Source organism: Natrix helvetica (genome assembly GCF_964273705.1).
Source record: "Natrix helvetica genome assembly, chromosome: 2".
Classification (NCBI taxonomy): Eukaryota; Metazoa; Chordata; class Lepidosauria; order Squamata; family Natricidae; genus Natrix; species Natrix helvetica.
In genome coordinates this window covers 250,050,459-250,064,856 of record NC_138552.1, presented here as the reverse complement: position 1 = coordinate 250,064,856, position 14,398 = coordinate 250,050,459, and the positions used below count along the sequence as shown (strand labels likewise).

At 35.2% G+C, this 14,398-nt stretch overlaps 1 protein-coding gene across 7 annotated transcripts in view; it reads right to left on the bottom strand.

Moving 5' to 3' along the window:
* The window catches only part of CAMKMT (calmodulin-lysine N-methyltransferase), a 266,737-nt gene that overhangs the window by 20,682 nt on the left and 231,657 nt on the right, over nucleotides 1-14,398 (bottom strand). For all 7 annotated transcript variants that reach the window (XR_014174269.1, XM_081940278.1, XM_081940277.1 and 4 more), the window contains 2 exons: nucleotides 10,751-10,825; nucleotides 2,533-2,596 (listed from right to left, as the gene is read on the bottom strand). Coding sequence is in view for 6 of the 7 variants with exons in the window: in XM_081940278.1 (XP_081796404.1) it covers nucleotides 2,533-2,596; nucleotides 10,751-10,825 (139 nt within the window). In the remaining variant the exon portion in view is untranslated. The remainder of the gene's footprint in view (nucleotides 1-2,532; nucleotides 2,597-10,750; nucleotides 10,826-14,398) is intronic.

Here is a 14,398-nt window from a genome sequence, read left to right as displayed (position 1 = left end):
GATTAATCTTTCTGGTATGGCTGAATAAATTGCATAGTTCTTGAATTTTGATCACCATTATTGCTTCTATTACAAAATTATTTGATTCTTATTTACTGCTAAAATCCTAGGAGAATCCTATAAAACTGGACATTTAGAAACTTACACAAAGGGACAGTAGCATTCTATCTTCCTGGAGGTTGCTCTACAAATGGAGGATCTGATATAAATATTGTGCTATCAACATTCTGTCCCTGAAGCAAGGGCATAGCAAGCACCGAACTGTTTACTTAGGGAAGATGGCATCAAAATAAATCATAAAAATGAACAGAAGGCAACAGTGGCAAAACCAAATTCATCTGTGGAAAATCCAAATGCAGCATTAATTTTTCAGGAGTTACTACTACTATATAGTTCTATAAAGAATAATGCTGGAAAATGGGAAAAATGATAATCTACTAGTGAAAACTGCAAGTATGAATTAAACATAACATTACACTGTAATATAGGTAATAGATTTACGGCTAATTTTTGGATATAGTAGTAGAAAAACACAAGTTGAAGACCATAGAGACACTAATGCTCATAACTTAATGCTAATAAAATCACTGTTTTTATGCCCCCCTGTGAAATGATAGCCTTTTGCCAAACAATAGGGAGAATTGTTTGGTTAGTCTCAGATATCACAGAGAAATTCTCAGTGCACAGATTGTAGGACCTGGATTTTCTGTAAGGATGGATGGTAGTAAAAAGGTTTAGGACATTTTGCTCAGGAGATCAAGAGTTTCCACTTCAAAGGATTCAAATTCTCATTGATCTGTCAAATGTAAAATTCTGCAATACAGGTATGTCAAAATTACTTTATCAGCTCTATATGCATCTGCCAAAGACTTGCGCTATGATGAGTTGTTCAGAAAACAATACTATTTTTCCAGTCAGAAATAATTATTTCTAAATTCAGTGGGAGATTGAAGTTTAAGTCTATCGCATGGACTTACTAACCACAATTGAAACCAGCAACCCTGTCACTAAGTAGCAGGGTGATTAAGTGAAATATTATGTGACCATGCCCAATTTCTGTCACTTCTACTGAGGTCAATAAATGAATCACCTGCAGTCATTAAGCCCAATGTTGTGTAACTTGAATTTGCGACTTATTGCAGGCTTCTCCAATAATTTTGTTTGTTGGAAGCTAGCTGTGAAAGTTGTAAATGGCAACCACATCACTGTGGAATGCTGCAACCATTGAAAATGTTCACTGGTTGCCAAGCATCCAAATTACGAACCTACAACCATAGGAATGCTGTTATAGCTATACGTTCATACATCTACGTTTTCAGCATCATAAGTTTGAACGGTCATTGAGAGAGGCATTCATTAACCAAGAGCTATCTGTATATTCTTTTGGTATTTCAGAGAGCAGTCATCATCATCTCCAGATAAGCATATAAATAAAGTTCAGTTAGAACAATAGAAAATACTTGAAGGTGACAGCTCTGAATCTATAAAGTTAATGGATCACTTTATGAAACTACAGATTATGTGCCTTCAGTATCAAGATCCTCAGAATTTACTTTTCCTGAAACAAGCAGCCCAACAGCATTTGGGCTTTTAACATTTCCATGTATTCTGGATTCCTGCTTAACCTGTCTGTTTGTTGAAGGTCAAGATGAGAAGCTGGGAGAGTCATTTAAAAAAAATTACTATTATTATTATTTAGTCATTGAGATATAACAAACAACTGCAACAATAGTACCCTAGAGCTGGTGGTTGAGATTGGCAATGCTTCTCTTCAGAAAAAGATGCTTTTAATTTGTTGTTATTCATCTCACTTCACAAATATGGTTTTAACAAGGTTAAGCTGTTTTTATTCTGTCAATAGCAGAAAACCTCTTTTAAGCATAGACTGAATGTATATTTCATATTCATTTATTTGCTAAGTGTTTCATACATTCAGAATCTGTTTCCAACCATCTTTGGGTCAGGTGAAGATTTAACTTCTGTATCTGTGTGGGCATGAAGCTATTAAGGATTTTGTTTTGATATTAAAAAAAATCAATTTATCAAGATTATTTATTCACTTCCTACAAAATTACTGTACTATACAATTCATTTAGTATAAATAGCAGTTAAAAATATCACTTTGTAACAAATAAATACACAATGACAAAGGTTACTATTGAAGGGATTACACATGACAGAAGCTAACATAAAAATTTTCAATATCAGAATTTTACTTTAATATGAAGACATTGTTATCAAAGGGAAATACTCAAGAAATGCTTTGATAAAAATAATCTCCCAGTATCTTTGAAGCGGTTTCATTTATTTTACTTCCCACTGTGTTCCTTATCAGAAGGCCAAGTATAAGAAGTTTTCTAGTTTATGATTAGGAAGGAATCTGATAGATTAGAAGACTCAATTGAAGTTGGACATAATAAGTATTAAAGTATTACATGACGTTAATCCTGCCATTCCATTACTCTCTCAATCATTGTGCACAGACTAATTATTCTGAAGCCCATGTTCAGGAGAAAATAGAAACATACTTACACTGTGATGAAGTAATCTCTTTATTGCATCCACCAGACTAGCTCTGTACTGGTCCAGAAACAGGCTGACATTGAAAAAGGAACAGTATTCAGGTTAAAAAGGGGTTACGTTTCTAATGATTCTAATGCAGATAAGTATAAGGCTAATTACATATATTTATATACTGCTATAAAGAAAAACTGAATCTAAATTCTTTCAGTTCATGTTTTCTAAATAAATTCTCAAACTTGTAACCATTTATGTCTGAAACTGAAGACCAAAGGATTACCAATACATGCTTTTAACTGAAATACTTTTAAGATAAGTAGTTAGGTTATACAATCAGAATTAATACAATATACAATGAATAAATCCCATTCTGATTTGCCTGTCTGTCTGTTCTGCCTATAATAATAATAATAATAATAATAATAAATATTTATTTCTTAGCCGCACCCTCTCCCGAAGGACTCGGGGCGGCGTACAATAAAACATATGAAATAAATATATAAACAAGACATACATATTACAAAAACATATACCAGGACATGTAGAAGGAGGAGGTCGGCTAATAAATAAAAACAATAAAATACAATGTTTAGAAACCCCTAAGTAATTGAATGCAATTAAAATACCCAAATAAAAACCCGTCAGGAGCGATATAGTTAGATCAAAGTTGAGCCAGGCCAGCTACTTGGAATAGGTGGGTCTTGAGCTTTATACGAAAGGAGCGGAGGTCAGAGGTATTCCTAATATCCGGAGGGAGGTCATTCCACAGGGCTGGGCCCGCCACAGAGAAGGCTCTACTCCTAGGCGCCGCCCCTCGACACTGTCTGGTGGACGGCACCTGGAGGAGGCCCTCTCTGTGCGAGCGGATTGGTCGCAGGGATGTATGGGGCAGAATACGATCCCAAGCCTGGACAAAGGGTGAGTGATGGAAAAGTAACACCTCCTTAAAAAACCCTGGTCCAGCTGGGCCGGCTGGTAGGACCTCGTAAGGGCTCCTTTCCAGGGTTACAGGAGAAGATGGTCAACGGTTTTGAAGGCGGAAGACAGCTTTACGCCCCAACAGCAGATAAAGCAACAGAACCATCTTCTAAGACAGTGTTTTTCAACCACTGTTCCGCGGCACACTAGTGTGCCGCAAGATGTTGCCTGGTGTGCCGTGGGAAAAATTGAAAAGTAATAATAAAAGTAAGGGCTCGCCTCTTGCACATGGGCGTTCCGATCAGATCCGCCTGGCGGGGACGAGAAGTGAGGAGGCAGAAAAAGAAACGGAGGCTAAGGAGCTTCCACCCCGCCTCCTCCCAGCAAAAATCTAACCGGGGAGCCGGGCGGGCAGTAGCAAATTAGCCGATCACGCCGCGTGATCGGCTAATTTGCTACTGCCCGCCGGCTCCCTGATAAGATTTTTGCGGGGGGGGGAGAAGCTCCTTGCCTCCGTCTCTTTTTCTCCCTCCTCGCTTCTTGGGGCTCCACCAATGGGGGAGCAAGGCCCGCCCAGCGCCAGGCTTTGGGCTAACACAGAGGTCTGCAAAGGTGGCTGTTTTAAGACTGGTGGACTTCAATTCTCAGAATTCTGGGAGTTGAAGTCCACCAGTCTTAAGAGCCAATTTTGCAGATCCCTGCCTGGGCTAATATGATTGATGCCCTTGGTGGACTTCAACTCTCAGAATTCTGGGAGTTGAAGTCCACCAGTCTTAAGAGCCAATTTTGCAGATCCCTGCCTGGGCTAATATGATTGATGCCCTTGGTGGACTTCAACTCTCAGAATTCTGGGAGTTGAAGTCCACCAGTCTTAAGAGCCAATTTTGCAGATCCCTGCCTGGGCTAATATGATTGATGCCCTTGGTGGACTTCAACTCTCAGAATTCTGGGAGTTGAAGTCCACCAGTCTTAAGAGCCAATTTTGCCCAGGTTGCGCACTGAATAAAGTATTTTATAATTTTTCATATTTCTGTTTACTTACTATTTCATAATAAAGTAATTATAAAATACTTTCTTTGTGTTTATTTGATTCCTATTCAAGAGAATTACTTTATATATAGTCAATATAGGCACAGAGTTAATTTTTTTAACATTTTCTAATGGTGGTGTGCCTCGTGATTTTTTTCATGAAACAAGTGTGCCTTTGCCCAAAAAAGGTTGAAAAACACTGTTCTAGGAGAAGAGAAATTCTGATTACAAACCTACACTGCCTTGTGGCTATATCCACTACCGGAAAAGGCTTCAGGAGTCAACCTCAAGGCAAAGTCTGGAGCCGGCGTCCTGGAAGCAGTTTGTAACTGTCTGGTAACCCCTGCGACACAGCTGAAACCAATCGTATTGGCTCTGCTGTCCCATTTGACTATTTCAGTGACGTGGAGAGGGGGAAACTGCTGCTTGGGTAACAGTCTACCCTCCATATTAATCTACTCAGGCCTTGTGCCGGAAAGGACATTCCAGCTTTACCTCTTTCCAGAGCATAATACCATAGTCTTTTGAGACTGAAGGATGCCAATGAAAATAAATAAAAATAAAACTAAAAAATCGCATTCTATTTCTGGAGGCGAAAAATATTAAAACAGGCTGTCCTCTGCATTTTATAGAAAGATTCAATTTATTTTGCTTATTTCTAAAAATATGTATATATTTTGTACACTTGTTTTTAACCCTCAAACAAGTTTTTTTTAGCTGAAATATTAAATAAAATTAAAAATCTATCTAAAACCAAACTAGAAGACAGAAATAAAAATAAACATGGCAGCATCAAATTTACTTAACTAACTGTTACAGGTGGTTTGCAGAATAATTAAAAAGAGAACAAGGATAACTCATTGATAGGATAATTCGTATTTGCTCTCTATATCTTATATGCTTATTTATATATTTATATCTGTTTATGCATTCTTTTTTTGTATAGGCAGCACCACCATGGAAATGGCTCTCATTTGTGTATAATTCTTTGTACATCTATTTTAACCTTATTTAAAAGAAGATTCCACTAACTTTTACCCAGGAAGCATAACAAAAATTGCTAGAAAATTCATTTTCTTCCCCTCATCAATTTGTAGAAACACTAATTTGATTCCATGATAATTCCAGCAAGAGTTACAAAGAAGTCAACTCTGTGGAAAGCATTACAATGTTGCAATGATGCAGTGCATGTTGCTACTACTTACATTAATGGGATACATTGCTTTAATTTAATTACATTTAATTATAAATTAAACCTGATTTAGTTTTGCTGTTTCCCCAGTTTAAAAAATCTGATACCACTTGTAGGAATATGACCTCTGGCGTGCCACTCCAAGGCCCCCAAAATCTGGTAAACGTAACTGGAATGTTAATTTTTTTCTGCAAAATATGAAAAAAATAGAGAGCGACATATCAATTGGTTTTATTTCCAACTGAAAGAGTAGTTCTCTACTCTTTCAATTGGGAGCAAAACCAATTGATTTTGCATCAACTTGTGTATTCCTAATTCGGACTAAGGAGGTATATTTTTCACTGGCCCAGGAGACTCACCAACTGAAATGAAATTGAATATCAAAATTGCAACTTCTGTTGTCCTCAATGCCATTTCAGTAAGAAGTGTAGGGAGAACGACTGAGTGGCTTGGTTTAATTAGCATATACAGAAACCCCATTTAGGTGACAGATATTCCAGAAAAACTAATTATATGGAGGCAATATGTCATTATGTGTTGAAACCCCCATATTTTATATTTTGTTTGTGAATTATTACTTTGTGAATTATTATTAGCATTTGTGAAGCACTGGTATCTGTTTACATTTAATAAGTTTCAGTGCCACATCTGTTTATTTTGAATGTATTATGATAGTCAAGTGCCACCATCCATGATGCTTCTGATACAAATTGGAGTTGTTCGCACTTCATCGTCATTAGCAGTTCTGCATAACTTCAGCAAGCAACAAAGCTGTCATGCACTGAAACAGATTCATTATGGGGAGAAACTGAGTTCTTATTTTCACACCATCAGATCACTAAAGAAAATAAAAACAAATGGGAAAACTTGATGAAAATGAACAATTATAAAATTCGACAACCCCGTGCGTGTTCTTGGTAATGTGACCTTTTGTGCATTTTATAACAATAAGCAGTTAGTGCTAACTGCAGTGAGAGCTATCAGAGGAAAATCAGAAATGGAATTCATGTGAACCAGTCTTGAAACTAAAACTATCTGTAAATGGATGGACTGATGCCTGAAATAAATGCATGCTTGCCATTCATATAAACATTGAAGGAGTAGAGATACTTCCTCTATTAAAATCCAGGTGATAATCTGTTCCTCCCCAAGCCCCATGTCATCTGTACTTATCTCTTGACATCCCATTAGCTCTGTACTTTCTGACAAAGAATATCACTGTTTTTATTTATTTTGTTTTCTAGCAGAAACTCATTAAAAAAAACCTTCCTCCTTTACATTAAGCTACAAAAACAGTTCCTGTTCCATTCTCGGATACCGACAGTTACTCCATTGTTTATATGGCATAGTATATTGAACTAACATTTTTTTTTAAAAAAAAAAACCCTGTACCAAATGCCTTAACATTTGACTTCTTGTTACTCGTGAAGTCGTGTCCGACCCATCGTGACTCCATGGAGAGTGTTCCCCAGGCCTTCCGATCTGCTACCATTCCCCGGAGTCCGTTTAAGCTCATGTCGACTGCTTCAGTGACTCCATCCAGCCACCTCATTCTCTGTCATCCCTTTCTTCTTTTGGCCTCAATCTTTCCCAGCATTAGGCTCTTCTCCAGTGAGTCCATCCTTCTCATTAGGTGGCCAAAGTATTTGAGTTTCATCTTCAGGATCTGGCCTTCTAAAGAACAGTCAGGCTTGATCTCCTTTAGGACTGACCAGTTTGATCACCTTGAAGTCCAAGGGACTCGTAGGATTCTTCTCTAGCACCATAGTTCAAAGGCCTTAATTCTTTGGCACTCAGTTTTTCTTATGGTCCAATTTTCACAGGCATAAATTTCAACTGGGAAAACTCACAGCCTTGACTATACACACTTTTGTTGGCAGGATGATATTTGGTAACATTTGGCTATACAAGCTAAATTCATAACCACTGTAGTCACTTTTCAAAATGCTGCATGCCAGAGTTTTAATGCATAAAAATGTCACTGTGATAATCCAGCTTTGCCCGTAGATCCATCAAATTTCAATAGCTCATAGGAAATACAAAAATACACCTAATGACTCAAAGAAGAAGAAAAAAGATGGGGAACCAAGGCACTTTCGGGCAATGTTTTCCCAATTCCTAGGTTTTTAATAGCATTTCATCTGCAGTGGCAAAGTTGCTCTGGTAGCTTCAGGTAAGCCAAGCCATGATTGAAGGTATTAGCATAAATTCAGAGGATAGTTTGAGATTTTGTACGGGATTGTTGTGGCTACAATTTGATAAATGAATGGCATAAAACAGCTAAGCTGGATCATTTACTTCCAGTTATCATTCTTTATATAATGGTTAAAGAAACCATTTCCCACCTTATGTGCCTTAAACTATAAACACAAATTTGCCTAAAAGTACAGCATTCCTTTTACCTTATTCTATGTTATTAGTATACAATACTGTGAAATATTTTTTTTCTAATATTTGCTTTTTGGGTCTGAATATTCTTTATTCCATACTCCCAAAATTTCATAATTGCGGGTTAGCTAGTTGCAAGTTACTTAATCTTGTTTTTCTATTTATTTTATATTTGGTCTGACCTGAATTAGGTCATAGATTATTGTTGTAATTACTTAACATTTTAAACCTTTATTAATTTCCTTTCCATTTCTGTGCATCAGAATGCAAGCATAGATATAATTTAAGTATCTTAGCAGAACACCGGGTTTCATAATCATGCACATTTTACTTGAATCTCAGTCTGACTTCAGAATTAATTTATGAATGGAGCTTGCATTATTCTTATTTTAATAAATAGAATCAAGCAGTACCAATGGCTAGCTAATCAGAGCATCGTACTGTGCCAATTTTTTTGAAACAGCATAATAGGAATCTGTCGTTTCCCTTAATATTTGAACCAAGCTTTCTGCTGTATTCTAATTCCAGAGTTTAACAGCTGACAACAATCTGGATAATGTTGTTAAATGGATATTACAAAATTATCATATCTATATTTTTTTTTCATTTCTACACAGTTTTGAAAACCCTTAAATATTAGCACATGCAAACATAGCCCATACATAACTATGAATTATTACCCAATGTTATTGTTTTAATAAAATTCCAAATAGAAAAAAATGAAAATATATTTTAATGACAATCTAATAATTCAAATTATATATTGCACTATAAGCTCTGTAAATTATTTCTGTTAGAAAAAGAAACACGTAATATTTAGCTCCTCAAACTAATATGAGGATATGTTTATATAGTACTTTGTCCCAGACCAAAATGTAATTCAGTTTTTTAAATGTTAAAAGCATCTGTTGTGCTATTCTCTTGATAGGCATTAATTAAAGCATGTTTGTTTTAATACTGTGGTAAATCCACAGAACTAAGTGCATTTGATATCGACTAGTGAATATATACTTACTAACTATAATTCTTTGTTTTCTACCAAATTGTTCTGGGAATTCTAGAAATTTATTCATTAGACAATAGAATAATAAACAACAATAATACATAGCTTTTAAAAAGTTAAGTTAAATCTTGTTTCTGATATTCTCTACCAATTAATAGGATGACAGGGTAAGTATTAGGAATAAACAAGATACAATAGTCAGGTTGCTTTGATATTTGTGTGAAGAACAAATTTAACTCAAAATCTCTTGGCAAACCTTGCTTCACCCACATAATCTGGAGAACATCCCTATGCAAGCCTTGTCTAAGCCTCTGAGAAGACTGCTGCCCTCCTGCTCACGTCCGCCAGAATCTGATCTGACTTTCATACTTAATCTGATCTAATCCTGTCCAGCATTAACTTCATCTGTGCAATGAAACCCAGAGTATCCATTCTAATATTTGGTGAGGAAGGCATTTACTAAATTACTTGCTGAAATCATATGGTGTTGTTTAGCTCCTTATTTTAATCAGATGATGCATCTCTGAGGCACATTATCAGCGATTAGTTAGAAACCCATGTCTGTCCTTTTTGGGAACAAAGAAGTTTTGCTGAAAGGCTATGCATTGGGAAAAGAAAGCCTGTTTCATTCATTGGTTAGTCATAAAAGGAGAAAATAAAGGACAAAGAAAAGCATTATACAGAACTAGAAATATTTTATTAAAAGAAGCATTTTCAAAACCAGGTCTATAGCTTATGAATTTAATTCACTATTTTAAAGGATACAATAGTTAGTTTCTTCCTTAAACTATTCATACTACAGTCATTTAGAATATTTTTACAAAGAACATCTGCATTAAAATGTGTATTTATTCTTCTTATCTTGCACGCCAATTGCTTTTCAGAAGTCAATAGCCAAAACCTCGTGGACTGTCACAGACTGGCATCTAAGAGGCTACACAAAACTGAGTTATGTATTTATGTGAAATAATATTGCTGTTAAAATGTAGTTTCAAAACATACTTCAACTGAAATAATTGGGGACTTTATACAATTAGATAAGCCACCAAAAATAAACATTATTTTATATCAACAACCAGATTTACTTAGATACATAAAAAAGCATTCTGTAACTTGTCAATCAATCAATGGTAAATATGTTTTTCTCTGATTTATTTTTATTGCAATTGATTTACTATTAATTTTAACATCTGAGTATCACTAAGGAAATGCCTGTTGTTATATTCTTGAGCAGCTTTAAACAATGGAGAGAAAATTCCCAAAGATTTAATGGGGAACACAGAATATATATATATCCTCTTATATCAATAGTCAGATCTTTCCTAAGAAGTAAGCTAATTGAGCTGTTTGTGTTGATAAACTCCCTTTTCTCCAGACTGTTCCTCACTGAGCCATAATTATTTGCAATTTGCCTAAGTCGTCCATTTACTGATACATCAAGCATGAAACAGAGGCAATTCCAGAAAATGGAAATGCTTCTCAAAATCAATCTTTGGGAAATAATGTGGTAGAAGTTACTATGTGATAGAAGACTACCTTAGAACTGTCACATGGAGATGAATATTAATTTGTTGAGGTTAAGATGGCTTTGTGCTTCATTTGTTGACTTTGCTTAGCCATCAGCAAGCAGCACAGTACAATTACTTCAGCAAAGCTATTTTTTTTCTCTCACATGAATTTTATGATTTTTATGTACTTACCAGTCAGCACATATAACAATGTCAAAATGTCCTTCCAGTTGAGAGACATCTGTCTCATTATCCCATCGTAAAATGCTAGAAAGAAAGAAAATATTTTTTTTAAACTGGACTTATATGTTTTATCTTTTTCATTCCTAAAAAAGGTGCATTTAGTATGTTGACCAAGAGTAAAAAGAGTAAAAAGAATTGATTTATTAAAAGTACATAACATGATCATAAGGAGTGCATATAGATGTATAAATTAGTGACATCCACTATAAATATAGCTTTATGTGAACAGCTGGTTAAAGAATTCCTGTAAGTAAAGTGAAATATACAGGAAGTCTAAAGTTTTGCCCCTTAGTAATTAAATTGGTATACAGTAAATTGCAGAATTGCTTATTGAATTGCAGTATACATTTATAAACCAAAATATTGTTTTATTGTTTCTCTGCTTGTTGTGATAACTGTTCACTGACTTTATTATTGATAAAGCCACTGTTTTCTTTAGATTTATGTTCATATTTAATTCCAATATCTGGAATATAAAAAGAGTTTTAAATTTCATTGCCAAAACAAAATTATGAGTTACCGGAATAAGAGATTATTTCTTTAAAAATAATATTTACAGTATATGCGTATTGTTTAAAAGTGCTTTTGTTACAAAATTTATTGTGTTGTGGTTTTTTTGAGTTTTGTGATCAAAAGAATATATGTTTCATTTGCAATTATTGGTACAAAAGCTAAGAAAAGCTAGAACAAAAGGGGAATGATATAGCCAGTCTGATACATATTTATTTCTGTTTTAGGACTTTTTATTCACGGCTGACCACCGTTTCTGGTTAAGATAATCTGCAGCAGTAGTTTATATGATTCATGTTTATGGTTTATTCATAATATTTTCTTTGTGAAAGATGTTTTTTATTGTTCAACAATATGTCTTATGTACATAGAAAATTATTAGCATGTTTGAAAAAAATCATTGTTGATGTACAACATCATGGGGGAAGGTTGTGTAGAATAACAGACTAACAAAATAATAATGCAGAATTCACTCACTAATTTACCCTCCTGGAATGTATTGTGCCATTCCAAGGGGGGAAAACAGTAGGTTAATACAGTAGGTCACCGCACAACCCCAAGTACATACATGCATACATATACAGACCCATACATTCACACCCATTTAAACTATAAAGCGGGTACACATTTTCGAAACCTAGGTGGCTTTGCAAACTGGCACTTTCAGGACTCAGCAGGCATCCACTAGTGGAAAGTGACAAAGGAGAGTTCTCACTCTCAGCTGCTGACTGCCTGCTGGCTACTGGCGGCTTTTTCAACCCTGTTTCCGTGGAAACTTAGGTTACAACAGTGAAAATTAGGTAAAGGTAAGTTGGTGGGGTTGCTAGTTTTCATTTGATTTTGATTTTTTTAAATAAAAACAACAACCCTGAAGCTGCAACAGCAGCTAGTGGTTGAGTTGCTAGTTTTAAAGGCCATCGCTAGTCTGTCATTCCACTGAAAGGCAATCCATGAAGACAAATAAGAACTGCTAAGTTTATGATTTTTTTTTCTAAATCCTTTTTATTAGTTCTACATATATTGAAGATGACTGTACAGAATTAACCACTGCACTTTAAAGGCTTCTGGATTCTTAACCTTCTTCTTACATTATATAATTCATTAGATTTTTTTTTTTAATTTCAAAAGAACCATACTCTAAAATATACTTTCTAATAAAATAAAATGTTATTTTACTCTGGGCTATTCCAGTACACACACGTACACACACACACACCATAAAAGCTAAGTAACTGACTCAATTACATTACATGCCCCTCTCAAAATTTTGAACAAATATCTGTGATTAATTTTCAATTACATAATTTTTAAACCAGAAGAGAGATCATTTTTTAGATTTGAGTAATGGAACCGGCTTTTGAAGGGGATAGGAAGAAGTAACACATGCTTACTTCTGCCACCTTCTGATATTTTCCCTTAGCCATTTTAACTGGGAAAGTAGCAAAAACTCTCTTGCATAGGATATATACAGAATAGATTTCCTGGAGTAAGCTCAGTTATTTTTTTCAGGTAGCATAAAAATTACCAGAGTCAATTTAAGATCCTTAAGACATATTCAAATGTGAGAAAGAGCACACTTTACTGATTCTATTCTAGAAGGTCTAGTTGCAGATACAATATTCCATCTTTTAAAACTTTCCAAATACCTTTTTAATAATCCATGTTAACTTTCCTTATGTAAGGGCAATAAACCATAGCTCTTTAGTGCAGGACATGCAAAAGTTTCTCACTTTCAATTCCAGTTAAGGATAAGAAAATTAAAGGGATAAAAGAAGCAGGTGATCTCTGCTGAAGATAAGAAAATCGCTGCCTGCACTTCAGACAACAGTGCAACTTAGGACAATTTTTTATACAAAGTCAAATAATAGATCCCCCTGATATATTTGATTTGGTGCAAACTCTACTGAATGGAAGCACCTCTCCACAATTTCAGACATGTTTTGGCCAGCTCTGTAAATTTTTCCATATTAAGGTAAATGGACAAATAACACCACCTATTTTCCAATTTTTTAATGGAATCCAATCATTGATTTAAATAAACCAAACAAGGACACATTACTATGATAGGTTAAAGGGCAGAAAGGAATGGCTTATTATCTTGAAATCCTATTTTCTCCCAGTAGTATAATTCAAACCACAATGCATGGTAATTATCATTTGTGAATCTACATTTGAAAGGCAGTAAAAAGTATGAGAAGAAGACCTATTCCCTCATCAGCCCAGGAAGGGTTGATCTGTGTTTATCTAGAAGCAAATCAACATCATTCCAAAAATCTATACAAAGGAATCACAATATATCAAGATGCCCAACATGCAGCCATATAATTCAGCCTCAGCATCTACCTAAATACATAATGGAGAGTTTAGTGATAGTATATGTAGGATAAAAACAACTGTATGACATAAATAAGAAAGTGAAGTTTAAAAGTAAGCAGGAAGGTAGAATACATTATATATAGTTATCACAATTCTATCTTAGTCAGTCAGCTACCGTATTTTTCGGAGTATAATATGCACCTTTTTCCCTCAAAAAAGAGGGTGAAAATCTGGGTGCATCTTATACACTGAATACAGCATTTTTGGCCTCCCCAAAACTCATCCCTTTGCAAAAATGGCCGTGCATAGCCTTTAGAAAGCTTCCAGAGTGCTCCTGGGGGCTGGGGAGGGCAAAAATGAATGAACAATGGGACTTTTTGTCCCCAGAAGCACTCTATAAGCCTCCTAAAGGCTATGCATGCCCTTTTTTTGACAAAAATGGACCCGTTTTCGCAAAAAACAGGCCATTTTTAGGAGGTCTGCAGAGTGCAAAAACTTTTTTTTTAATTTGCCTCTTCAAAATCTTGGTGCGTCTTATACTCCGGTGCGTCTTATACTCTGAAAAATATGGTAACTTATCCAGAACTTAACTTATCCAGAGGATTTAGAAAATAGGTATAAATAGGAATAAAATAAAGAGAGCCAGTTTGGTCTAGTGATTAAGGCACCAGGATAGAAACTACAAGATTGTGAGTTTTATTCCTGACATGGGCATGAAAGCCAGCTAAGTGACTTTGGCTCTGTCACTCTCTCTCAGGTCATCTCACAGGG